The sequence below is a fragment of the Barbus barbus genome (genome assembly GCF_936440315.1).
Source record: "Barbus barbus genome assembly, chromosome: 10".
Classification (NCBI taxonomy): Eukaryota; Metazoa; Chordata; class Actinopteri; order Cypriniformes; family Cyprinidae; genus Barbus; species Barbus barbus.
The window spans coordinates 3,688,711-3,713,811 of record NC_136738.1 but is presented as its reverse complement, the minus strand read 5'-3'; the positions used below and the strand labels follow the sequence as shown (position 1 = coordinate 3,713,811).

Here is a 25,101-nt window from a genome sequence, read left to right as displayed (position 1 = left end):
ATGCATTCTCCTGTTTAATTCATCATCTGATGTAGTTTTGAGTCTCAATGATGCCAATATGGTAGAAGCACACATCTAGTCATCTGAAAAGGCAAATGTTAAAGATTGATGGCAGTGAATATATCCACACTGCATATGAAACACAAGCTGGATGGTTGGTAATATCTTAAGCTTTGAGATGACAGATGTGTTGGGTGTTTGCCGTCATTAGTCCATCTGTTGCTGTGATGATGAGATGACTTCCCAAACTCCACACTTGCATCCTATTGAATATCATCCATAATCACTTTCTTTCTACAGCAGAGGGAATCCCCAACTGATTTATCGATGTTAAGTATCACAGCTACTAATAAATACAACAGGGCTTGTTTGATGAAACAGACGTATAGATTTCTAAAATTGCAGATCTGATAGAGTCCAAATTTCCATGGATCAGGATCACTACATAACTGAGAAAGATAAAGGGGATGGGGGAAGGAGGTGGGGGAGGCTGTGATTAGAAAGGAGCGAGGTGAAGAGCGAGAGATGGAAAGGTGCAGAAAATAGCTCCACAATATTCTCAGAGACCAAACAGAGAGTCTGTTATCAGGACGCATGGAAAACATCCTCGACACAATCCCCTAGAGCGACAGCGAGGTGGAGAGGGACTGAGATGGGACTCTTGAAAGCCTTACAATGTTGAAGAATACTTCCCATTTGGACACTGAATATATACGGGCCCCCAAAAAACACTTTTTTTTTTTACACAAATGTCTTTAGTGGAATCTGCAAACAAATTACGTTTTTTTTGTTGTTTTTTTTTGCTATTGCATCTAAACATGCCAGCTGGAGTCAATGGGAGACTGAAATCAGTTAGGTCCACAGGTATCTCATAGTATGCCACATCACTATGAACGTGATACACTAATGTCTAAAAGCCAGAAAGTGTCCAAATGCTTTTTTTTTCAAAATAATATTTGTTTTATAGTGTCTTTTTGTAAAATGTTTGATTGGAATGTGTGGTTATGCTGATCATACATTTTTAAGGAATAATTTATACCAAAAAATGAAAATTCTGTCATTTACTCCCCCTTATACCATTTCAAACCTGTATGACTTACTATAAAATATGTTAGAAAAATGTCTCATTGTGGGTGAACTATGCCTTTAGGATGGATTTTTGTGTCCATATACTTTTGGGGGCCTCTGTATACTATACATGTGCAGCTGTCTCCTAAAGTCTGAGACCACTAGTAAAGTGCATCTTGCATTTTTTTCTAATTTAATGAAAACTCTAATTTTAGTAATAATTTAATTTAAAACTCTAATTTATGGTTTTCATTGTAAATTTTACTATCAATCATACAATTTAAGTGAAAAAATGAATTAAAAATTGACATGGATTTTAGCATTTCTTAGTATAGTCACGTGCACTCAAGCCACATGATCCATTACGTCCTAATATGATTTGAGAATGTCCCAAAGAGCATCTTGTGCTTCATTGTAAGCAAAATCATTAGTGTACAAATTAGTTTAAATGGTCAGTGTCATAAATTGCTTGCATAAGAGACCATTTGTAAGGAAAATGTCTTTAAAATAACTTATGTGAGGACTTGCTTTTTTGATGGACTTTGAACATGGGAATAAACTTTTCTTCTGACGTCTTTAAATCTGCATTAAAGATTCATAACTAAAGGCAAGATAAAAATGTGTTTTGTCACATTAAATCAGTTTCAAGAACAATAGCGAAAAATGCTCACTGCAAGAGAGGAGGTCTGTAAACATTGCCCAAGTTGTTTGTATGCTTTGGCTTGCTTCTCGCTCACAAACGCTTGAGGGGCAGAGATGAAGCGAGGGAATAAGACGCAGATGATAAAGACAAGAGTTATTACTATGAAACAGAAAATCTTACATAATACACTTTTGGGTCCAAGCACTTTTCTCTCCATGCTTGTAATTTACTTTCATAGCAATGTGACAATGGCACAGCCCTTTAAAATGAAGACCAAACCCTCTGATACATAAAAAATTGCCAGATTTGCACCTGTTAATGAAGAGCAGCTGCTTTGTACATCCTAATTCATAAACCACATCCACAAGAAAAATATGTTTCTTGTTTTAAGCTAAACAAAATTGTTTTGCTTGGGACTAATGGACTAAGATTAATACATTTAATTCAAGATATATTCTGAAAATAAGTCTTAACACAATTTTACTTTTCAAGCATGTTTCAGGAAAATATACTTTTAGATATTTTCTACTAGAAAACAAAACAAAAATATAATAATATATATTTTTTTTTTTTAAATTGTTGTAATAGAGTAATATCTTTTTATATTTATTTCAGAATGAATGCAAATATCACAAAACTAAATATGGCCTTAAAAGGACACAGGACTGAAGAGGTAAGAGGGAATGTATATGTGTGTTTGTGTGTGAGAACACAAACACACAAACACATTCTACATACGCAGATGGGCTTTATCTAGTGGGCTGGTTCTTTTGGTGTATTTATAGCTCATCTTGATAGAAAAAGCCTGCCCAAACACTACCACTCCAATTAGTCACCCCATAGGTGGAGTAATTTAATCAGGAGAACATACAACCCGATCCGAGAGCCTCCACGCTCAGTGTGGCCAGACTCTTCACACAGACAGACAGCTCTTCTCCTGAGGTAAGAACCACAGAAGCTTGTAGATTACTAACACCAGATCACACTCGTGAGCAATGATACAACTACCATCCATCACTAAACCTGTGTCCTCTGTCAGAATCATTCAAATTTGTGCTAGTATCTGTCATGTCAATGCCTCAGTCATCACGTCTGCTGCTTATTCTTTATGATTGTTCTTCTGTCATTCTGCATTGTGCATATTAACTGAATATGTCACTCCTCTAGACAAAACAAAGCATTAAAAATAGTAATATTGTGAAATATTATTACAACTTAAACTATTAATTTCTTTAAAACAATGCAAAAACATGCATTTGAATCTACTAACAAACGTCTGCAGTAAAGAATTTGTCTCACAGTGGCTCGGTATTGTGTTAACAGGTTACCATAGCCATTGTATCTGACACAGCAAGGTCTATGACAGCTATAAGTCTCACTTAAAACATTTATGGTGAAGATAAAAGGCACGGTGGGCATTTATAGAGTTGTGATGGGTGGTCAGACTCTTGTCTCACTCTCTCCATGGATATGGATTGTGCTGGAGCAGGAATGGGGGTGTGAGCTTTTTGTGGGGCGCAAACACAAGGTCTTAATCTCAGGAGGGTTAGTCTTCCATCCACCTGTCTGGCTTCTCTTTTTAGTGTTGTCTAAAAGCTTTCCGTTTATATTTCAGACCTCTGCTACACTTTTAATAAGCATTGTGTGATATGTTTGTGTGATGACACTCGCAGATGTCTCCAAACACAGCTAAGGATTATAAAAAGAGAGATTAGAGAAATACCAAGTCATGCCCAAGAGAGACCTTGTTGGAGGAGATCAGTTTAGATCAAGTGTGCTGGTGACATTTCATAAACAAAAGCGAATTAGCTTAAAAGAGGGTTTTACAGAGTGTCAAGAATGATTCAGCTGACAAAAAGGACAATTTAGATTTTTAATTTTGCTTCCTAAATTTATAATAATATGTCTAAGGCAAAGTTGAAAGTACTGTACATTTCCAAAAACAGCCCTGGATTTGTAAACGTACAGAGTTGGTTCTCAACCAGAGGGCCTCAAGATGACTTAAAATGATAAAATAAGATGAAACAAACATTAAAATAAGACAAAACATCTATAAAATGAAGAACCAGTTTCCAGGTTCTCACAGTTTTGGAAAACCCCTTTACAGCAATCACAGATAAGCGTGATTGATTGATTGATAAATCATTTCAATAAACTTAAAAAATTACAATTTAGTTAATTTAGTCAGTTTACTCAAAAAAAAAAAAAAAAAAGTTTATCTGGAAGGAAAGGTGCTTGAAAAAATGCTCACACTTTATTTTAAGGTCCAATTCTCGCTATTAACAAACCATTAACTAAGACTTTTGCTAAATTGCCTGCATATGGTAATGCAGAATATGTGCAATATGTTAGTAATAGGCATGCTAATAAGCAAGTTAATAGTGAGAATTGGTCCCTATACTAAAGTGTTACCAAAAAACATTAGTAATTAGTGACACAGTATATGGTCATGGTCATACTGTGTGCATAGTACATAGTAAGTCGTGGTCAGGCTTGTGCTTAGAGCCATGGAAAACCTATTTCCACAAGAAAATATGGTCAGAATAACCTGCAGAATTCTATTTTGATAGTGTGAAAAGACGTAGAAGGAAACTAATGGAAAGAATTGAGATGGCTTGCCAGTTGGATGAAGAAAGGGAGAAAGCCTGAAGAAGTGAGACAGCAGAAAAGGGCAAGACAAACAGGAAGCAGAGGAGGGGGGAGTGAAGGACTGACTGTGCAAGTCAAAGAATTTTCTTAGAAGAATTTTAAGCAAGAGAGCTGCTTCTCCTGGTTTCCATCTGCTGCCTTTTATGGTAAAAGAGTAGAGGGGGATTTGGTGTAGTAGTGAAGCCCGGGCCGGACGAGGGCTCAGTTAGACACACTCACAACGGGATAACAGGGGGCTGAGGAGCAGGGCGAGAGCGTGTGCGGGACACTGGGGACCCCTGAGGCGGTGGGACGGAGTGAGGTGGCACTCACAGGGCTCATGGGAACAATACACAGAGAGGCTTAACAGGTCCAGGACTCAGAAACCCAAGTGAGTAGATGTCATTCTGTTATTAAGAATAATTTAGAAGAAATCACATACAATACACATTGAACACCAAAGTTTTTTTGAATAATTTGCTTTCAGATCAGTTTTATATTCAGACCAGTGTTGTAACAGTAGAGTTATGTGACCTGTTACAGGAAAGATGGAATATTCTCAGAAAAAGTCCATTCATAGTGATTTTCACAGGTAATCGCATCCTTGGCAGCAGAGGCACATTTACGTATGCACACTAACACATGCTGATACACAACATAATGGCTGACAGCTGGAGGTGAGATAACAGGCTGGTTATGATGCTATGATGTACTACACTGTGGAATTCCAGTGTGCTCCATCCAGCACTGAGAATGACTGATCGCTGTTACCCATGAAGAGAGTGAATTTGACTGATGCTTGAGCTTCTGATGTTCTGGTTAGCAACATCTGATGTCTCCTTAAACACTAAGACATATTTATAAACCCCCATCTCTTAACATCTTACTTTCTTCGTTTCTCATTTTTTTGTAACACCATTATCATATAAATGTAATCAGTAAAAGCTGATGAGGAGTTTAATGTTAAAATGTTGCAAAATGTATGAAATAGGCTCCAAAAGTCTGAGACCATTAGTGAAATTAACTATAATTTTGTCAATTGTATTATTTTCATAACAAATTTGAGTTAGATGTTGAATGGGAAATGTATTTATTATACCATAGAAACTAAAATAAACATTAACTGACATTTCTAATTTTTAAGTACTAAAATATGAAATTTAAATATTGTCTATATATATAGTCAAAAATGCTAAAACTTTAAAATGAAAATAAAAACAGAAAATATATATACAAAAATCTAATTCAAAACCTATAATAGCAAATCAATAATAATAATAATACTGCTTTAATGATGTATGAATTTCACAAAATAAAATCTGATGATCATGTTCTCCAGCTTGATTAGAGATGATCCAAAGAGCATCTTGAGCTTCAGTGGAAGCAAGAACATCTGGAAAAAATAGTGCAGAATATGTATTTCTATATAAAAGTATAAAAAATAGAAAAATATCCTGTTTATTTACAGGTTACAGGACAGTGGTATTTTAAAAATACTAATCTGAAGATCTCACAGCTCAATAGTTAATGATAGTTTGAGCAAAATAAATGTAAATAAAGATTGCAATCATCTTCTCAGAGGTTCTAGTATTTTCACACATCTCCTCATACTCTCCATCGCAGGACCGAAAGGCAGAAGACAGAGTAAAGATGACAGAGCGTTATGACTGCCACTACTGTAAGGAGTCTCTGTTTGGGAAGAAGTATGTTCTTCGTGAGGAAAACCCGTACTGTGTGAAGTGCTATGAGAGCCTGTACTCCAACACCTGCGAGGAGTGCAAGAAACCCATCGGCTGCAACAGCAGGGTAACATCACTTAAAATACCATACTGTACGAAGTTGCATAAAACCGGCCAATCAGATTAGAGCTTGCAGATCTGGAAAGTGCATCAAACAGACTTTAGGTGATCCATAGGCACTTTACAATCTCTTAATCACCCAGAATTGTCATCAAAGTATGTCTTTTGCTGCTTTAGGATCTGTCCTACAAGGACCGCCACTGGCACGAGGACTGTTTCCACTGCTTCCAGTGCAAGCGCTCACTGGTGGACAAGCCTTTCTCCACCAAAGACGAGCAGCTGCTGTGCACCGAGTGCTATTCTAACGAGTACTCCTCCAAATGCCATGAGTGCAAGAAGACCATCATGCCTGGTAAGAGATTCTTCACTGTGGGAGGAGCTATTACCTCATATCAGTAGATGTGTTTTTTTATACTCATGCACTGCCATAAAAACATAATTATTCATTCAGCGACACATTCTTTCCATTAAAGCGAAAGAAAACTGCTTCCTTTCACAGAGTCGATCTTTGCCCACATCTTGAGAAGAAAGAATAACTATCACTATATATTACAGGCCCGTCATGACGTCAAAGCAATAGATTAAGTGATCTGCTTAACTGGTAATAAATATTCATTCATAAATCTTTAAAGACAGGCCCTCGTGACCATGTAAAAATGTCACACTCTTATTAACCCATTATGTTTTATGATCAACCACCCTTTTTGTAATATTGATCAATCAAAATGAATAGATGGAACCAAGTTTAGATTTATTATATGTGTAGAAGCTGTTTTGGCAGTTTAATTAATGTGATTCAGTTTGTGCTCACAGTCCTGTGGAATGTTCCAGCTCTCACTGAGTGAAACGTAATATTTCATGTCTGGAGCACATGGACTTAAAAGATATGAGCCAGACTTTATAAAACAATGAAACTCTGTGCTGTCTCTGTTTACACCACTGCTGGCAGTTGCGTCATGGCTGGTATTTATTGGACTTTCATCTGCATGTGTTAAAAAAGAATTATGCTTTGTCTTCTTAACAGCTGAACTTCCTTGCTGCATTGCAGATAATATGAGGAGTACTGTAAACCTGTCATCAATTATTCATCATCTGGGACTAATAAGACTATATACAACTGATATTTTGTCCTGTAATGATTATTTATATAGAATTTGCTCATACATAATTTGATGTGAACTTTGTAAATATTTAAATGGCTAAGTGGCCTATTTTTTTTATATAGTCAAATTACAAATATGACCAAATTTGAATAAACAAGCAAAACAAATAAAGACAAATGCATAGTTAAATAAATACAATGATATTAAATCCACATGTTTGTATGAATAACACCTGACGAAGACCCCGTTTGGATCAAAACACTAGTTTTTATGGGAGCATAATTTAACATGAATTCATATATTAATTTACATTCAACCATAATATCTCAAAATTGTATTTGTCTACACACACTATACAATTCAAAAATGTTTCTTTTTTTATTTTATTGAAAAAAATATAATAAATCTATTTCAAATTAATGCTTTTTTGGACTTTCTATCCATCAAAGATTAAAAAGAAATATTAAGCAGCACAACAGAAATTATCCTTGAGCAGCAAATCAGCTTATTAGTATGATTTCTGGAGAATGTGACACTGAAGACTGAAGTAATGATGCTGAGCATTCTGTTACACTGAATTTACATTTCTAGTGTTTTACTATACTTTTTAAATGAAATGCATCCTTGGTGAGCATAAGTGACTTTTTTTCAAAAACTTAAAAAAAATTGGATACTGACCTTCAAACTTTTGAACAGTAGTGTACTTCACAAAATACCTGGACCAAATATTAGAATTGGATATAATTATGAGGGCATAGAAAGTTCTACTGTAACATGACCTGACCTGATATTTTGGACAAGGACAAATATCTACCAACTTCCTCCAACTTTCATTATAGTTTCATAATATGTACCTTGAGTGTTGTGGATCTCAGTATCATTTTAACATGCTTCACTTCATAAGCAGGATGTTGTTGTATTTGGGATAAGATGGCTCTCTTCTCTCCCTCAGGCTCCAGAAAGATGGAGCATAAAGGAAACAGCTGGCATGAGACCTGCTTTACCTGCCATCGCTGCCAGCAGCCAATTGGCACCAAGAGCTTCATCCCCAAAGACAACCAGAACTACTGTGTGCCCTGCTACGAAAAGCAGTTTGCCATGCAGTGTGTTCATTGCAAGAAGGTAGAGTCCACAGTTGAAGTAACCTACGAACTACAACACAGGAGTTAAAGTTACAGGCTACAAGTACATTAAACATTAAGACACCAGTCAACTATGAGTGAAATACAGTCCATGCTGTCACAAAATCAAGCTATTCTATGCATACAGATAATAGTTGTAGGGAAGTAAGTTATTTTGAACATAGTCAATGTTTTCATCTACTTTCTTCTCTGTGTAGCCCATCACCACTGGCGGTGTGACGTACCATGAGCAGCCATGGCACAAGGACTGTTTCCTGTGCACTGGCTGTAAGCAGCAGCTGTCTGGCCAGCGCTTCACCTCTCGTGATGACTTTGCCTACTGCCTCAACTGCTTCTGCAACTTGTATGCCAAGAAATGTGCCTCCTGCACCACCCCAATCAGTGGTATGCACAATCCAACAAATGGAACAACAAATAGAAATAGCTTCTATACAGAAATACCTCAATTATGATGCGGTATAGTATGATTGTTTGAAATCAGGGTTGTGTGCCATTCAACATTAAAGTGGGTTATGAAAGGTTCATATTTTGGTTTTGGGAGTCCCCAACAACAGGCTGACATGCATGCAAGGTCAAAAAACACTTTTATTGTCTTATAGTATGCATTTATTTTTACCCTATTTGCTCAATGACTCCCGAATGTTTCGCTCAATGATTAATTTTTCCAAACCCCTCCTTTGCTTGATGCTAATCTGCGGTGATTGGTCTCATTTCCATTTAATCACGCCTGTAATGCCTGATAAAGCAGTGTTTGTGAGAAGTGCTGCTTTGTGTACAGCGTTACCGGGGAAACAGCTATTTCTACCGCTCCAAAAGCGGCACCTAGTGGCAAAGAATGAATCTGCGAAAACAGGAACAGACCAACAAGTGGGCGGGCAATATGTTAATGTTTCATGTTGATGTCAACATGAAACGGCTTGGGACTCGTTTCAATGATTCAGAGTCGACTCTTTCTTTTGAGAGACAATTACTTTATACACGGTGCACTTTCAGATTTAAAACTTGGCAGGGGGTTTTCTTTCACTTAGAGCTGTGTTACACACGGCATGAAAGGTAATTTTCAAAAATCCATAATAGGGGCACTTTAAATTGAGAATATATTTAAATTCCAAGTCCATTCTTGAATGTAATTCAGTGTAGCACAGTGTTGTTTTTGTTAGCTAAAACGTAAAATACTAAAAATATTTGTATTAATTTAAATAAAGCTGAAATAAAAATAAAATACAAATATTAGATTAAAAATGTACTCTTAACTTAAAATTAGAAATGCTACCTTGGCAACTAATTGAAATAAGTTTGCGTTTAAGTATTTAAACTAAAACTGAAAAGTGAATGAAAGCTAAACAGAACTATATAAAAACATAAAACATTTAAATGACAACAACACATAACACAATTTCTAAAAATATAATTAAAAAGAAAACTGAACATAAAATAAAAGCCCATTCAAAATATAAATAAATGCTATTATAGTATATAAGTAATACTAAAATAACACTGGTGTAACAAACAGGATGAAGAATTGTTCAGAATTTTTATTAGAATTTAACAAAAGTAGAATTAAAATGGAATGAAATTTTTAGTATAAAATGTAACTTTTAATGACTATTTTTCTTCTGTCTAAATTATTTATATATAAATATGTATACTATATATATTTATCTAAATATGATGAGAAAATTTTTATGTTTTTTGATATTTAATACATGAACATACCTTTAATGGACCAAAAATGTTGCTCGGTTGCAAAACTCACCAAAAAATCAAATCTTTGCGGCAAATAGCCAATTCAAATTCCAAAAACTGAAAGGAAGGCAATACTTGAATTGTGAATTTTACTCAATCCTGTTTCAAAAAGCTCAAATCTACCAGCATCCATGAACTGTTATGCAATACAGCTACATCTCTTTGTTGCCAGTGCTCATAACATGTTTGCAATCACATATAGGACTTGGAGGAAGCAAGTACATCTCCTTTGAGGAGCGCCAGTGGCACAACGACTGTTTCAACTGCAAGAAGTGCTCAGTGTCTCTGGTGGGAAGAGGTTTCCTCACCGAGAGAGATGACATCCTGTGTCCTGAGTGTGGCAAAGACATGTGAAAGAAATCATTCAAGCATGCATGACACATAAAATGCTAAAACCAAAGCATTGGCAAAGCATGAAACAGTGTGAGCAATGAATACATTTAGGTACTCCATGAAAACATAGTAAACGTTGTTGTAGCAAATATTATAATAGTGTATGTAAAGCAAGAGGCAGATTTTCTTTATTTCAGGAGAGTTAATTCAGCTTGCTTTAACATGAAGACAAAGGAAAGAACTGGTTCTAAAGATTAAACTGTAAATGTGAGGATAATAACCATTATCATCTCTTCCAAATGTCTAACCTGGTCTCTGATGTGTTGCATAACCCTTGTCTATAACTTGCAAAAAAAAAAGTATTATGGTCTTTTTGTGTATCTAACAGTTAAGGATGAATTTTAAATAAAGTACATTTAATGCAATATCAATAAAGATTATTAAAACAAATAGACTATATGTTTTTTTATTTTTCTAATTGAATGACATGAACTGAACTATTGCACTAGCAAGGCAAGCACTCAGTACAGCTCAAATAATAAAACAGGACAATAGAGCCACCTAGTGTTGACAATGTTCCTGCAAAACAATGTGCGTCCTCTTATCAGGGCATGTGCAAAATATATTTTGTCAAAAAGCTTATGCTTTAATGCTTGAAATGAGTTCTGTAGACAAATGTAAACTGTGCCTATTTGGAGCACATAGTGCAGGGAAAGCAGTCAACAAGTGTCCAGTATAAATGGGAACTCCAGAAATTTCAAATTTAAAAGCAATGTGTAAAAGCATCCCAGGATTCATCCCATTAAATGGGCTGAGTGCATGTCCACAGAAAGTACAGCTGGAATTTAGACAACAACTGGTCCAGAAACTACTTGGTTACATAATTCACATCAATTTGTATCGTTTTATAGTTTTGATGACTTATTACTATCTTTAACATTTTAGAATAAGCCAGTTTTGGTTCATATTGTAATAAGATTTGGTTATAGGAATTCAGGAAAACATGCAAACTTCACTTTTCCCCTGGGCAAGGATAAAGGTTTCATTCTGTGATTTCAATGTATCCTCTGGGACAAAAACCTGAGAAGCAACTGCATGGAAAACAAGCATCTCTAATAACAGGTAATGGAGCAGGGCTCTCAAGTCTCACGCATTTCAACCAGTTCACACGCTCTCACACCACACCTAATAAAAAGTATGACAGTGGTGTGTGTTTCATGTTTATTGTTAAGAGTTCAAGTGTTCATGAGATGGATTGCCTGAGGGAAGAAACTGTTCCTGTGTCTGGTCGTTCTGGTGCTCAGAGCTCTGTAGCGTCGACCAGACAGTAACAGTTCAAAGAGGCAGTGTGTTGGATGTGAGGGGTCCAGAGTGATTTTACCAGCCTTTTTGCTCACTCTGGATAAGTACAGTTCTTGGAGAGTGGGAAGGGTTGTACTAATGATACAACCCTAAGCAACATGGATGCGTGCGCACATGTAAGTTGGAAGAGAAAGATCCGATGAATGCTGTAGGTAACCCCTTCATTTATTTTTTCGATTTTAAGATTCCTGGATGAAATCACTTGCCTGTGAAAAGATAATGAGAGCTGATTTTGGGGAATATAGCCAAATTCGTGCTAAAGTGTATTATTGATGCAGTCAAAAAAAAAAAAACTTGCTTTGCAACCAGAAGCTTTAAATTAGCTTTGGCTTCCTGAAAGGAAAGTACTAAAGATGTTATAGCAGTTGGTAAATCTGATAAAAGACATCCAAATTTCATCCAAATAAAATTAATTGTTTTACATAAAAAGTATGAAAAATACAAAGAAATGTGGCCCCAAAAATGCCAACTGAACAGCAGTGCTCAATGTACATACTGTACACACACAGTAGGATTACAGAACTTGTCCTGAGCATGTATGTCAAGCTCTGTGTGTGTGTGTGTGTGTGTGTGTGTGTGAACAGATAAAATTGAACTGCTAGCAAAAACTTGGGTGCTGTAAATATTTGAGTTGCTCCTCCCCTTTGGTGTGGCCCCTCCCCTAATCTCACTCCAAACGTTCCCTATAACTTGAGAGCCCTGTAGTGGAGTGTTTGAAAGCAGAATAGAGAGAGACAAGAGTGAGAGATGAGTGACAGAATGAGAGAGCAGATAGAGAGAACAAGTAAGCTGATAGAGAGAGTGTGAACTGACAAGAGTGAAAGTGAACAAAGTGGAAGTTCGATGAGCTCTAAATTGAGAACAATGCTGAAAAGATGAAACGGGCATAAATCTAGCAGCACAATAGCAGCCATTATTGTGGAAAAACAGGTAATTGGCTAACACTAAAAAAAGCTTCCTGTTCCTGCAACAGGAACCAGGCTTGTGCACCATTCAAAACTGAATGTCATTTAAGTTCATTACAAAACTCCAAAAACGATTTGGCCAGTAATTTTGAGTGCATTAACCGTTTAAAAGTAAAAAGCATATTAGAATGATTTATGAAAGATCACATGACACTGAAGATTAGAGTAATGATGCTGAAAACAGCTTTGCATCACAGAAATAAATTACATTTTAAAATGTTAAAACAGATATTTTAATATTTATATAATTTTTTATAATGCAGCCTTGGTGAACATGAGAGACCATGAACATGAGATGTATGTGTGTGTGTGTGTATATATATATATATATATATATATATATATATAAAAAGACCTAACAAACCCAAACTGTTCAACATTACTGAACAAAGCAGGACAGCTATGGAATTCATATATCATACATATTTAATAACTTTTATTTGATGGATATTGACCATACATTTCACTGATCCAGTATTAAGTGTATTATACTTTTTATAATATAAAAATGTAACTTCAGGGGTAATTCTTGACTTATTAAAAAAAATAAAATAATAAAAAGTCGCAAACACCGTGATAAATGCTCTCAGCCATTTATTTGATCAGGCTTGTCGTCACTGAGGAACATTCCATGCAGTTCAATAAAAACTCAATTCATAATGTCTAGAAAAGACCACCACTAAAACACTGACATGTGAAACACCCTTCATATCACATTCTCACTTAAGTCAACGCATGATGCAACACACATCACAAATTCATTTTGGCCCTTTGGGGGCTAGAAATACAAAAACTGTCAAGGGATTTACCTGACAATGACCAAAGCACTTGGACAGGCCTATCCCGATCTAAAACAATGATCAATGCAAACATTTTATAGGAGAAACAAGAGATTTCCTCAAAATGCCACTCAGTACAAACACATCCAGTTACTGGGAATACCCCTATACCAGTAAAACACTGCAGACCAACGGAAAGCATGTCCATTTTCCATCCATTTCCTCTTAGTGGGTTCGATTCACCGACATGTTTCACTCACAAGGGAAAGTTTGTTCATTGCAAGAAATATTTTTCTATAAACATATTGCTAAAAAAGTGAAAAACTGATCAGTCTAACATAAAACTGCTAGGAATGTCTCAGTTCCTTCACCACACATCAAGTCAAAAGCAGAAGTGTTTCCTAGTGTGAAATAAACCAGGTGGTCACATTTCACAAGTCACCTTTCCTGAGGCTCGGAAGTAAATATGAAAGTGACAACTTGATGTGTGACAAGAACCCATCTTTCAAATTCTTGTCTCATCGCGAGTCTGTCTTTGCCTCAGAGACCCAGCAGATGACATCAGTGGTGTTAATTGTCCATCCCAGATGACGTCATAGATCATGGCCATGTGATATGTTGAATCTTTTTCTTTGTATCAGGTGACTTAACGTCCTTCTGCCACAAAAAAATACAAAATTACCATCAGAAAACCTAAAGGATTCACTCTAATCTACACCACACAACACCTGTCAAGCCAGCTAAGCACTTTTTCCATGGTCTTAGTTTGATACTCACACTACTGTTGGGTTCTCCATCGCTGGGGGACGTGCGCTTTAGTTTAGACACGGTATTGTTTGAATGTACTGAGGAGTTGGCAGTTTTGGAGTGATTACAGGGGCTCTTGGGACCGGCCCCTGGCGATGACACTGGGGTCCTGTTAGAGGAATTTGAGGAAGAGTTTGTAGAGGTTCCAGAGAGCTTGCGTATGGGGTTTGTGAGATCGAATCTGGAAACTGGGGGCTTTAGTCGGTCTGTGGTGACAGGTGCTGGTGAAGGATCAGATTTCTTCAGCTTAACACTGCCAGTGTTACTAGAGCTGCCGTCAAACACTATCAACGGCCTCTTCCTGCCACTATCACTGGTTGAACTGAAACCAAACAGAGTTAGAATATAAGAGAAAATACTTTGGACGTTTTCATTCAGGTACATAACAGCCATAAAAATATTACATTATTTGTCACAATTACCAATCAAATTTTTTTTGTCATTCTGCATACTTGTGCATCAAGTTTTGTATCAAACAAGTAACGGCAATTAGATTTCAAAGCTTCAGCAAAAAGAAAGTATCAGTTTTTATCGCAAAGCAGTCTGGAATTCTTGAGTTGAATATTTTGGAATAATGACTGTTGCATATTTGTGTGCATGTATGTATAATACTATGCATAAACTATTCAATAGTTTAGATGGATGAGTTGTGTTTTTTTTTTACACATTACTTTCTGCTCTCTTGTAAATTGTGTTTTTGGACAAAAAAATCTGGGTTCAAAGACATTCAATTGTTATTAGTGATCAATGACTGTCTACATGTGTAAGCAATTCTGTACAAGATACAAATAATCCACACTTGAGGGAGTCCTCACAATTGACTTCAGCAGTGTTTGTTGTTTGCATGTTGCTAAGCTAAAGATGTGATACTTTTAAAAAGCATGAAACTACAATATGGACACATTATGTATAACAGTCCATTTACACACCCGTTGATAACATATTTTGTGTTGTTTTTATATATCTAAAACTAAAACTGCCCGGTCGTGCAGATTTGCATTAAACAACATTAAGAAGATCAGGCCCTTTCTCTCGGACATGCAACACAACTCCTTGTTCAGGCTCTTGTTCTGTCCAGACTTGACTATTGCAATGCTCTGTTGGCAGGTCTTCCAGCCAATTCTATTAAACCTCTACAATTAATCCAAAATTCCGCTGCAAGATTAATCTTTAATGAGCCGAAAAGAACGCACGTCACGCCTCTGTTCATCAATTTGCACTGGCTACCAATAGCTCGCATTAAATTCAAGGCATTAATGTTTGCATACAGAACCACCACTGGCTCTGCACCCCTTTACCTAAATTCATTACTTCAGACTTATATGCCCTCTAGAAGCTTGCGTTCTTCAAGTGATTATTGTACCATCCCAAAGACGCACAAAAACACTTTCACAGACTTTTTCATTAACTGTTCCCATCTGGTGGAATGACCTGCCCAATTCAATCCGTGTAGCCGAACCCTTACCCATCTTCAAGAAACGACTAAAAACTCATCTGTTCCATCTTTACTTGACGCTCTAACTCTAGCACTCTCTATTCTAATTTTATCTATATGTCTTTTTATTTAAAAAAAAATAAAATAATAATAATAATCTGTACTGCGTTAGGCTAACCAAGACTGGTAATAGCACTTGCACGTTGTTGCTCTTTTGTTGGTTTTGATTGCTTCTTATGTCCTCATTTGTAAGTCGCTTTGGATAAAAGCGTCTGCTAAATGACTAAATAAATAAATATAAATTTCTGCTCATTTTATTTTGTCACTGTCATCTTGTCTGTGCACTGGAAGCTTCTGTCAAAATCAAATTTCTTTTTTTTTTTTTTAAGAAGTCTCATGTTTTTACCAAGGCTGCATTTAATTGAGCAAATATGCAGTAAAACATTCTTAAAATTTGTTTGATATATTTTAAAATATAATTTATTCCTGTAATGGCTAAGCTGAATTTTTAGCAGCCATTACCCCAGGCTTCAGTGTCACATAATCCTTCAGAAATCACTCTAATATGTTGCTTTGGCAGTCAAAAAAAACTCTCTTATTAGTGTCAATGTTAAAAACAGTTGTGTTTTTTTTTTTTTTTTTTTTTTGGAAACATGATACAATTTTTCTGGTTCCTAGAATGAATATAAAGTTCAAAAGAACAGCATTTATTGGAAATAGAATGTCTTTGATCAAAAGTGACAGTATTGTTATAATTTAAGATATCCGTTCTAAATGTGACCCTGGGGGGCGTATTACAGAAAGCTTCTTATCTTAGGTCTTAACGTAAGATATTATGTGTTAAATTAGGGTTTTTCGCAAATTCGTATTACAGAAGCAAATCTTAACTTGATTTGGGATTCTTATCCTGTCTTACAAAATAATATCTTATCTCTAGTTAGGAAATCTTAAATGGCATAATCAAGCTCGACAATCCACTCTCAGGTCTGTTATCAAGCAGCCAACACTGCGCGAGCTGCTGATGAGGTAAACAAAAGATACTTCACTTTGAAAATCACCTTTTGCAAAAAAAACGTAAGGCATTAGTCACTTGCACTACAACCAGTAATGCTCCGTGACAATTGTGTTGGTCTCTATAATGCTGGTTGCAGTTTCTGTGCTAAATGTAATATGTCGTGCGGCAGTCTGTAATTACTTTTGAAATTAACTTTTTCACTCACCAGCCAATTTGGCTACTAAATTTTTAAGTTACCGGCCATTCATAACTTCTACCAGCCAAAAAATAAAACACAGAAATAAACCAACAGCTTGAGGCGGTCTACACTTGAAGTGGCAAAGCGACCGTTGCAAATCATTTTGTGTCAGTACTAAGGGTGTGCAATATTGATAAAAAAAAATCTCATCATTTTCTGGGATTTTATTGATAAAGATAATTAGATTATATTTTGCAGAGTGTGTTATTGTGCTGGTATCTTAAGGACTGTTATGGACAGCTGACTCCTAATGTTTTTGATATTCTTCATATTCTGTGGTCAGTTCACAGCAGTGATATAAATTAATCTTTTCCAAAAAGTTTAAATTGATTTGTACCTTTTACGGGCAGTTTTACCTGTATAAAGCCATTTTCTTTCTGAAAGTGTGCATCATCTTTTGAGTCAAATTTTTAAATTTAATCAGTCAATTATAATAATAATACATTTCGGCAGTTACTAAAATGAAATCAGTATCAATAAAATTATTCTTTGCAGAAGTTGCATCTGAAGTGCATTTAGATGTTTTTTTCACATGTTAATGCAGCTTAGAGGGACATGGAATGCTTTAACTTGCAGTTAGAAATGCATAAATAATGTTTTGATATTTTAAACATGAAACATAAATACAAACATATAATGAAAAGATACTGTAAATGTGAAATTGAAAGCGCCAGTAGGTGCCATCAAGTCACTGTTAATAAGAGAGTCATTGCGACTGAACCAAATCATTTAAAAGGTTGATTCATTCAGGATTCAAACACCATCATGTTGCACAGTTCAATAAAATATATCACATTTGTAACATGCTGATTTTTTTTTAAGCGGCACTCTTTGTGTGATATTGATATTGGTTGAACTCTTCCTTCAAGCACTACAGCATCATTACTCGTGTGTGTGTCTGTGTGCGAGTCTCTGTCTGTGTGCGAGTCTCTGTCTGTGTGCGAGTCTCTGTCTGTGCAGTAAGTTACCTGTGCGCTCGGCTTCGCTCCATCCTCCTCCCCCAGCGGCTGCTGGGCAGATCTCTCTGCGGGAGAGGAATGACGTGCCGCAGGTACAGATCTGTGAGCCGCTCGCGGTCCTCTTCATCACCCACTGCTATCTTCCTCTACAACACAATACAGGCTGCTACAGTTCTGTGACTCTTTCCTCAGACTTAAGGCATTTTTACTACATCTTATTAAATTATACTCTGCATAAAAGCCAGAGCTCACCAAAAACAACTAAAATAAGATTACGTTCATATAAGAAACAAGCACGTTATGCGATGAAGCCTACAAAAACCTGACAGGTTTCAAGTGGCTCTCAATCTCACCTCGCGTAACATAAGCTGAATGAACTCCTGAGAAAGAAGCTCTGGATGAAGCAGAAGGTCGAGTTTGGAAACATCTCCAGCGTTTGATGTGGGGTTTCTCGTTCTGTCTGTTCCACGGGACGCCATGTTTCTCATCGATTTCCGGAGAGCGCAGGAAGACGCGCTTATGTGACAGGCGTTTAACAGGACATGACCATTACTGCCACCTACTGGAATTTATGACAAAGTTATTTCATTTTACACCCGCTTTTTTTTTTTACATGGATGTACAGCCCCAAAAAGAACTTCAATCCAGGTTACTGATGGATTGAATTAATGGACAAATATTTGGCCATTTACAGCTATTACCACTGGCATCCACTGGATATCCATATCAACTAAACATTTTATTTATTTGTTGTGCATATTGTGCATTTCACTTCATCAATTTTGAATTTCACTTCATCAATTTTGTACTAGGCCTACATCTTATTTTCTACCAGGATATGTTATTACATCAAAGGGCTTTAGGCCTACATGCCGTCCTCCAAGCTGCTCTCTTGACACTGCTATCAGCCTTCGGAAAACACATTTGTCCCTTTTTTGTTCTTTAGTACTGAAAGATTTCTATATACTGTCAATTTGACAGTATTTATATAGATACAAAAAAACTAAGATTGACTTTACAGAAAATGCTACATTTATAAAGTTAATATTCAGGAATGGTGAAAGTGTCTATGATGCGTAAGCAAAATTCTTCAGTCAAATTGGTAAAATGCCTGAAAACAGCAAGCAGAAATCATAATTATATTGTAAAACTTAAGAAACAAGAACAATAATTTAAGTTCAACATTTATTTATTTTTTTTAAAAAGGGGAAAAAAATGGACAAACAGCATTCAGTTAAAACCTACAGTCGTGCAGAATCACTTTGGGATTGGTGTTCAAGGCAAACTCAAGATGGTTAACATCACTCACAAGCACAGCTTCAATGTATACCATGTATTTGAAATTGATATGAAAAAGTCAAGGGTTTGTTGCACAGACAGATAAAATGTACAGCTTGAATGCACTGTAAGTTGCTTTGGTTAAAAATGTCATTCAAATGCATACAATATGAATGCAATTGAAAAAAAAAAAAAAACTTACTTAACTTAAATTAATAAATTCTATCAAAAATGTCCAATAAATCAGCAGTTTAGTAACTTTATTTGCCAATTTTTCATGTTTTACAAAACTGCAGAGCTTGTAAAATCCTTCCAACAGAAAAATAAAGAAATTACCACGTTCAGGAACATATATGAATATTGCTTTGATGAATTTCAGACAGCAGATGCTGTTTCCTTCATCACTGCAGATTATGATCCAGTTATTTGTCAAGTTTTCAATTCATAAGTGTTCTTTGAAACCATGACTTTGAATGTTTCATACTTTGGTGCAAATCCTAGACAGAAGACTGGCTCTCACTGCTGCACACATAGATGTTGCTGGGTCTTATACGCCTGCGACTTCGCCCGGGAATCTTGGGACAGAGATGACAGGTCTTGGGCATGAACTCCAGGCAGGCTTCACGAAACTTGCGGATTCTCCAGCAGTATATGACCGGGTTGAAGACTGCCTTGAGGTAACTCAACCACAGTGCCCCGATGCTGATGGGGTAAAAGGCCGGGCTGAGGTAGAAGCGTCTACTGAACACCGCCAGCAGACTCACCACCGTATGTGGCAGCCAGCACACGGAGAAGCCAATGAACAGGATGAGGATAGTGGTGAAGGCCCTGGTTTTAAAACTCATGTCCACGTTAACTTGGGGTCGCTGCAGTCCGGTCAAACCCAACTTGCTGACATGGTTAATAGCAACACTGCCTTCGCTGGTGTGATTGTGAATGCGCAGAGCGTTGCGTCGAACCGTGTTGAGAATACACAGATAGGAATACAACATCACACCGAATGGCACAAAAAACACAGCGACAGCAAGCAGAACTGTGTAACCCCGGTCCGCCAGCGATTCACTGTATCCCAGAATGCATTGCGGTACTTGCGCCCCAATCCCTGCCGTCCTCCAGCCGACCACAGATGGCAGGGACACGCAAAGCGACAGAGCCCATGACGAGGCAATAAGAATTTTCGCCCGATGGGGCGTCAGCTTGTCCTGCCGCTGAACTATAATGAGGAACCGATCGACGCTGATGATCAGAAGTATAGACACACCTTCTAGAACAAACAGCCAGTAGAGCATGATGGAAATGCGGCAGAATCCCACTCCGAAGCTCCAGTCCGTAGTTGCGAGAGTGACGGCAGTGAATGGCATGCAAAGCAGCGACAGCATGATGTCTGAAAATGCCAGTGTAGCCAAGAGCAGATTAATCGCTGAACGCATGGCTGGTTTCTGATACACTATCAGACACACAATGGCATTGCCGAGAAAACCAATGGTGATCATGAAGATCATGATGGCAGCCAGTGCCACCCTGAGAGTGGTGGGCATAAGGGCAGTATCAGACTCTTGCATCTCAGTTTCTATTGGTTCAAGAAGGCCACACCCCTCCAACGAGCTGCCATTACATGTAAACATGGCAGCTGTTACCAGGTATTATCCATCCAAGGCTGGAAAGTCATAGCTAAATCTTTGCCATGGTCGTGTGAGCTCCCTAATAAATGAAAACCTCTCCTGTAAAACATTACCTGCAACAGAAGACCATAGGTGTGAGGAATATTAACAACAATGCATATATTCATTTACACTACTATCAAAAGTTTGGGGTCAGTACAATTATTATTTTTTTTTAAATACTGTTATTCAGGAAGGATGGATTAAATTGATCAAGTGACAGTAAAGACATTTAAATTGTTAAAATGTGTCAATTAAATGCTGTTCTTTTGAACCTTCCTTGCATCAATGTTTTCAACATTGATAGTAATAAGAAATGTTTCTTGAGCAGCAAATCAACATATGTAATGACAAAATTCAGCTTTGCAAACACAGGAATAAATAAAATAAGTTACACTTTAGATAAATTACATTTTAAAATGTAATTAAATAGGAAGCAGTTCTTTTAAATTGTAATAATATTTTACAGTATTACTGTTTTTACTGTATTTCTGATCAAATAAATGCAGCCTTGACGTTTTAGAAAAAAAAGATGCAAAATGCAACTATATTATCATCCAGCTCATTATAAATCGTTGGAAATATATCTAGTATACACCAATAGGGCAATATATACTATACAGCAAATCTCAATGGCTTGACTGCTTGTGTCATCACAAAATACCCACTATATTATCACCCATTAGCTTAATGCAACTATAAGGCATGATGATATGAAGATATTATAATCATCAATATCAACAATTGAGAAAAGTGCATCACAAATAAATTTGACTTGACTTGATTTGCTTTTAAAGGGTTTTCTAAACATCTTTTGTGTTCTGCTGAAGAACAATGACAATTATAGAAGTTTAAAATGACATGAAGGTGAGTAAATAATGACAGAATTTTCATTTTGGTGTCAACTATCCCTTTAAGTGCACAGAGGTGCAGTCAGTGATAGGATTTCAGTCAGTGAGATTTTTATGACAGCACACGAGAATTGCATAATCAGTAAAGACAAATGGTGAAAACATTCTTGTAATAATTCCATTTTTGCTTACACATCTGTAGAGCAATATGGTGGGAATATACAAACCACAATCATCATGTTTACAGATGAAAGAGGGAATGATGCTCACTCAGAGGATGCTGCTGTTGCCATGGTTACACCAGGCTGTTCTTTGCTAAGGATAGTGCAGATATAAAGGGGAATGCAAATTCCAAGAATTCATCACACATCTGTGTGTCATCTTCTGACACCTCCATTGTCCTAGAAAAGACCAGAATACCTGCAAAACACACAGCAGGACAGTTATTCTCATTTGAGGGCATATTTCTACCCATATTTCAGTACAGATCATGGGTTATCCTTCCTTCTCTATGTTTTGTTTATCAAATTGAGAGGGACAGTGGACATTATGGTGGATATATTGGAATTTTTCTCATTCAGCTTTATAAATGTTGCCGTCAATTTATTTAAAAACTCCCATTCCCAGTATATGGAGTCTACAATGCAATGTTTTTGAATGTTTTTTTTGTTTTGTTTTTTCACACAGGTGATGATACAAGGAGATATGACAGCCAGAAGAAATCATAGAAATCAAGTAATAGAAAATATCCTTTGAAGTATGCAGAATGCTGTTATGTAAAATAAAAATATACTAAGGTATATAAAATGTGTGAAACATAACATATTTCATTGTATATTTATTCGTATTTTGTTGTTATTATTATGTACAATTAAATATTTATTTTGTAATATAGAGCACAATGTAGTATATACATTCATGTAAATTCTGTACAGTGAGCATGGCAATAAGTGTACTAAGTTTAGCAACTAAAACAACATCCACAAATCAATCTCACTTGTAAGTCTTGGTCATGGCTGTCTCTAAGACGTTGATGTATTAATCAACCCATACAGCATCCATCTAGCGCCCATGCCACTTTTTAGAAAGCCATTCGTTAAGTGTAATTAAAAACTAGAGATTGACCAATATAGCTTTTTGAACGAAACCGATAAGTGTCCAATTGCCGATATGTAGAACAGATTTTTATAAACACAAGGATAAATGAAATATCAGCAATAAAATCATGTATATGACTACTGTATATTAGTCGATTATTGTTATTTTGTTTAACCTGCACACTATTGCCATTACAATTCTTATTCGGTCTTGTTATAATATGTGTTACATGCTATATGCCTAGCATTGTTATAACACATTTAATTTAGGCCTCAATATGCAAATCAAAAATAAACCAAGGTGTTTCCTACTGAATGCACAGTGGCCTTAATGTTTATATTGGGTGCTATTTTTAGACACCCACCAAAAATGTATCTTTGCAGCTTATACTACAGAACCCATAACCTAAGTGTAAACTTATCTTAAACAGAAAGATTAAAAATGAAGACACTCATATAAAAACAAAACAACAAATTCAGTCTTTAGCAGCAGGTTTTTCATGAAGATATTCATAGGTTATTTAAATACAAAAGCAGGACACACTCTTTGCAGTGGATCTGTGCTTTGCCAAAAAACTGCTTGTTCAGACGTTGTGGTGATATAGTCAACGTCTTAATAATTGTTTACAAATGCACGAATATGCACATTCAGAATTAAATGATTTTAACTGGAATTTATATATCAAACGACAGGAAACAAATATAGGCTATTCGAATTGAATGTTTTGAAAATGTTTAAGAGTGATATGCATGATCATTGGAATCAGTAGCCTATCGCACGATTCGCACATTTGTAATGTATGCATTGATCACACGATACATGTCAACAGATGCAACATTTCAGTTCTCACGTGCACTCGCGCGCTTGCCAGATGTGATAAACACAGCCAGGTTGTGCGGTGATTTTACCTCTTATCCTCTGAAGTCCGTGTATTTGTGAGCCGTGAAAATCCCAAACAGGTGAAGGACAGGATGTGATAGCGGCTGCCGTTGTAGATTGATTTCAGAGAATTGCCATTGTTTCCACTGATGCGATTTCTTCCTGCATGAAACACAACCGTCGGGGTGTGGAGCTCTGGAGGTGTGACAACGACAATCAATCACAGCTGTACTATGAGCTTCATCCTTCAGGATTTCAGAGGTACACGGACGACAAACTGCATCAGGAGGTCACTGACGTAGGCTACATAGGCTACTTAAATATAAAGCTCCATGGTTCAGCCAAAGACGCTCTTTCTATGAATGTTTTTATTCTGTGTGGCGATTGGAGATTTTTAAAGTTCATTACAGGTTCAGTGTATGGCTCTCTGTGTTCTTTAAAGAAGTAGGCTACTAGAAATGAGCTGCAGAAATGTTCACCTGTGGCGTTTGGTTCTAACTGGAACCTTTACGTTGTCTAAAATATCGAGAGACATGAGATTAAAGCTGGGCTTCAAGCTTTTGTTGTAAAGGTAAGGCATCTGTTCTTGAAAATTGTTCATTCATCATGCCTATTTTGTTCATCTCTCTCTCTAACACACATGTAGCTGTCTAAATGCTACATAGACTTATTTTATGTATATAGCTACTTATAAAATAATATACAAATTTATATTTAATTTAAAACACACTTCACACACTCAAAAATATAGGGTCAGTAGATTTGTTCTTTTTAAAGAAATGAATAGGCCTACTTTTATTCAGCAAAGACGTATTGAATTTATTTACAAAAAAAATATATAGGCCTACATATAGGCCTGTATATTTAAAATATATATATATTTAAAATGCAGTTTTTAGCTGAAATCTTGGAAAAATACTTGGCACAAAATATTGTTGAATGTTGATAATAATAATAATAAATCAGCATGTTAGAATAATTTAATAATGAAGGATCAAATGACACTGAAGATGGAGTAAAAAGATGAAATTTCAGCTTTGCCAATGAAGGAATAAATAGATTATTATTATTATTATTATTTTTTTTAGAAATTAAAATTATTTTAAAAAAAATAATATATATATACATATTTCACAATATTACTGTTTTACTGTATTTTTTAATAATAAAATACTTACATACCCCAAACTTTTAAATGAGAGAGAGAGAGAGAGTGTGTGTGTGTGTGTGTGTGTGTGTGTGTTCGTGTGTGTGTGTGTGTGTGTGTGTGTGTGTGTGTATATACACATATAGTTTTCAAATGAGGCTCTAT

At 36.2% G+C, this 25,101-nt stretch overlaps 3 protein-coding genes and 1 long non-coding RNA gene across 6 annotated transcripts; 1 reads left to right on the top strand and 3 right to left on the bottom strand.

The window, feature by feature from the left end:
- The first annotated feature begins 2,518 nt into the window (after positions 1 to 2,518).
- fhl2a (four and a half LIM domains 2a) lies at positions 2,519 to 10,904 on the top strand. Of its 3 annotated transcripts, XM_079426429.1 has the most exons (8): positions 2,609 to 2,653; positions 4,282 to 4,730; positions 4,883 to 4,931; positions 5,963 to 6,145; positions 6,316 to 6,490; positions 8,194 to 8,363; positions 8,581 to 8,767; positions 10,332 to 10,904. In XM_079426429.1, the coding sequence occupies exons 4-8, from the start codon at positions 5,990 to 5,992 to the stop codon at positions 10,481 to 10,483; spliced, it is 840 nt and encodes a 279-aa protein (XP_079282555.1). In that variant the 5' UTR covers positions 2,609 to 2,653; positions 4,282 to 4,730; positions 4,883 to 4,931; positions 5,963 to 5,989; the 3' UTR covers positions 10,484 to 10,904. The 3 variants fall into 3 exon arrangements, with proteins under 3 accessions (XP_079282556.1, XP_079282555.1, XP_079282554.1); XM_079426428.1 differs by lacking the exon at positions 4,883 to 4,931; XM_079426430.1 differs by lacking the exons at positions 4,282 to 4,730; positions 4,883 to 4,931 and having other exon boundaries at positions 2,519 to 2,653.
- LOC306875722 lies at positions 4,564 to 9,784 on the bottom strand. Its single transcript, XR_013784763.1, has 3 exons — positions 7,846 to 9,784; positions 6,655 to 7,776; positions 4,564 to 6,598 (listed from the first exon to the last, which is right to left on the bottom strand). It is a non-coding gene; the product is annotated as an uncharacterized lncRNA (long non-coding RNA).
- A 2,295-nt stretch (positions 10,905 to 13,199) lies between the features above and the next one.
- On the bottom strand, positions 13,200 to 18,512 carry cUnh2orf49 (chromosome Un C2orf49 homolog). Its single transcript, XM_079426787.1, has 4 exons — positions 18,376 to 18,512; positions 18,032 to 18,168; positions 14,346 to 14,697; positions 13,200 to 14,225 (listed from the first exon to the last, which is right to left on the bottom strand). Exons 1-4 carry the CDS (start codon positions 18,508 to 18,510, stop codon positions 14,169 to 14,171), a joined length of 681 nt encoding a protein of 226 aa, XP_079282913.1. The 5' UTR covers positions 18,511 to 18,512; the 3' UTR covers positions 13,200 to 14,168.
- Positions 18,513 to 19,797: 1,285 nt separating this feature from the next.
- Positions 19,798 to 20,925, bottom strand: gpr45 (G protein-coupled receptor 45; the record flags this gene model as incomplete). The annotated part of the gene is made up of 1 exon (XM_079426785.1): positions 19,798 to 20,925. One exon carries the CDS (start codon positions 20,923 to 20,925, stop codon positions 19,798 to 19,800), a length of 1,128 nt encoding a protein of 375 aa, XP_079282911.1.
- Between the last annotated feature and the right edge of the window lie 4,176 nt (positions 20,926 to 25,101).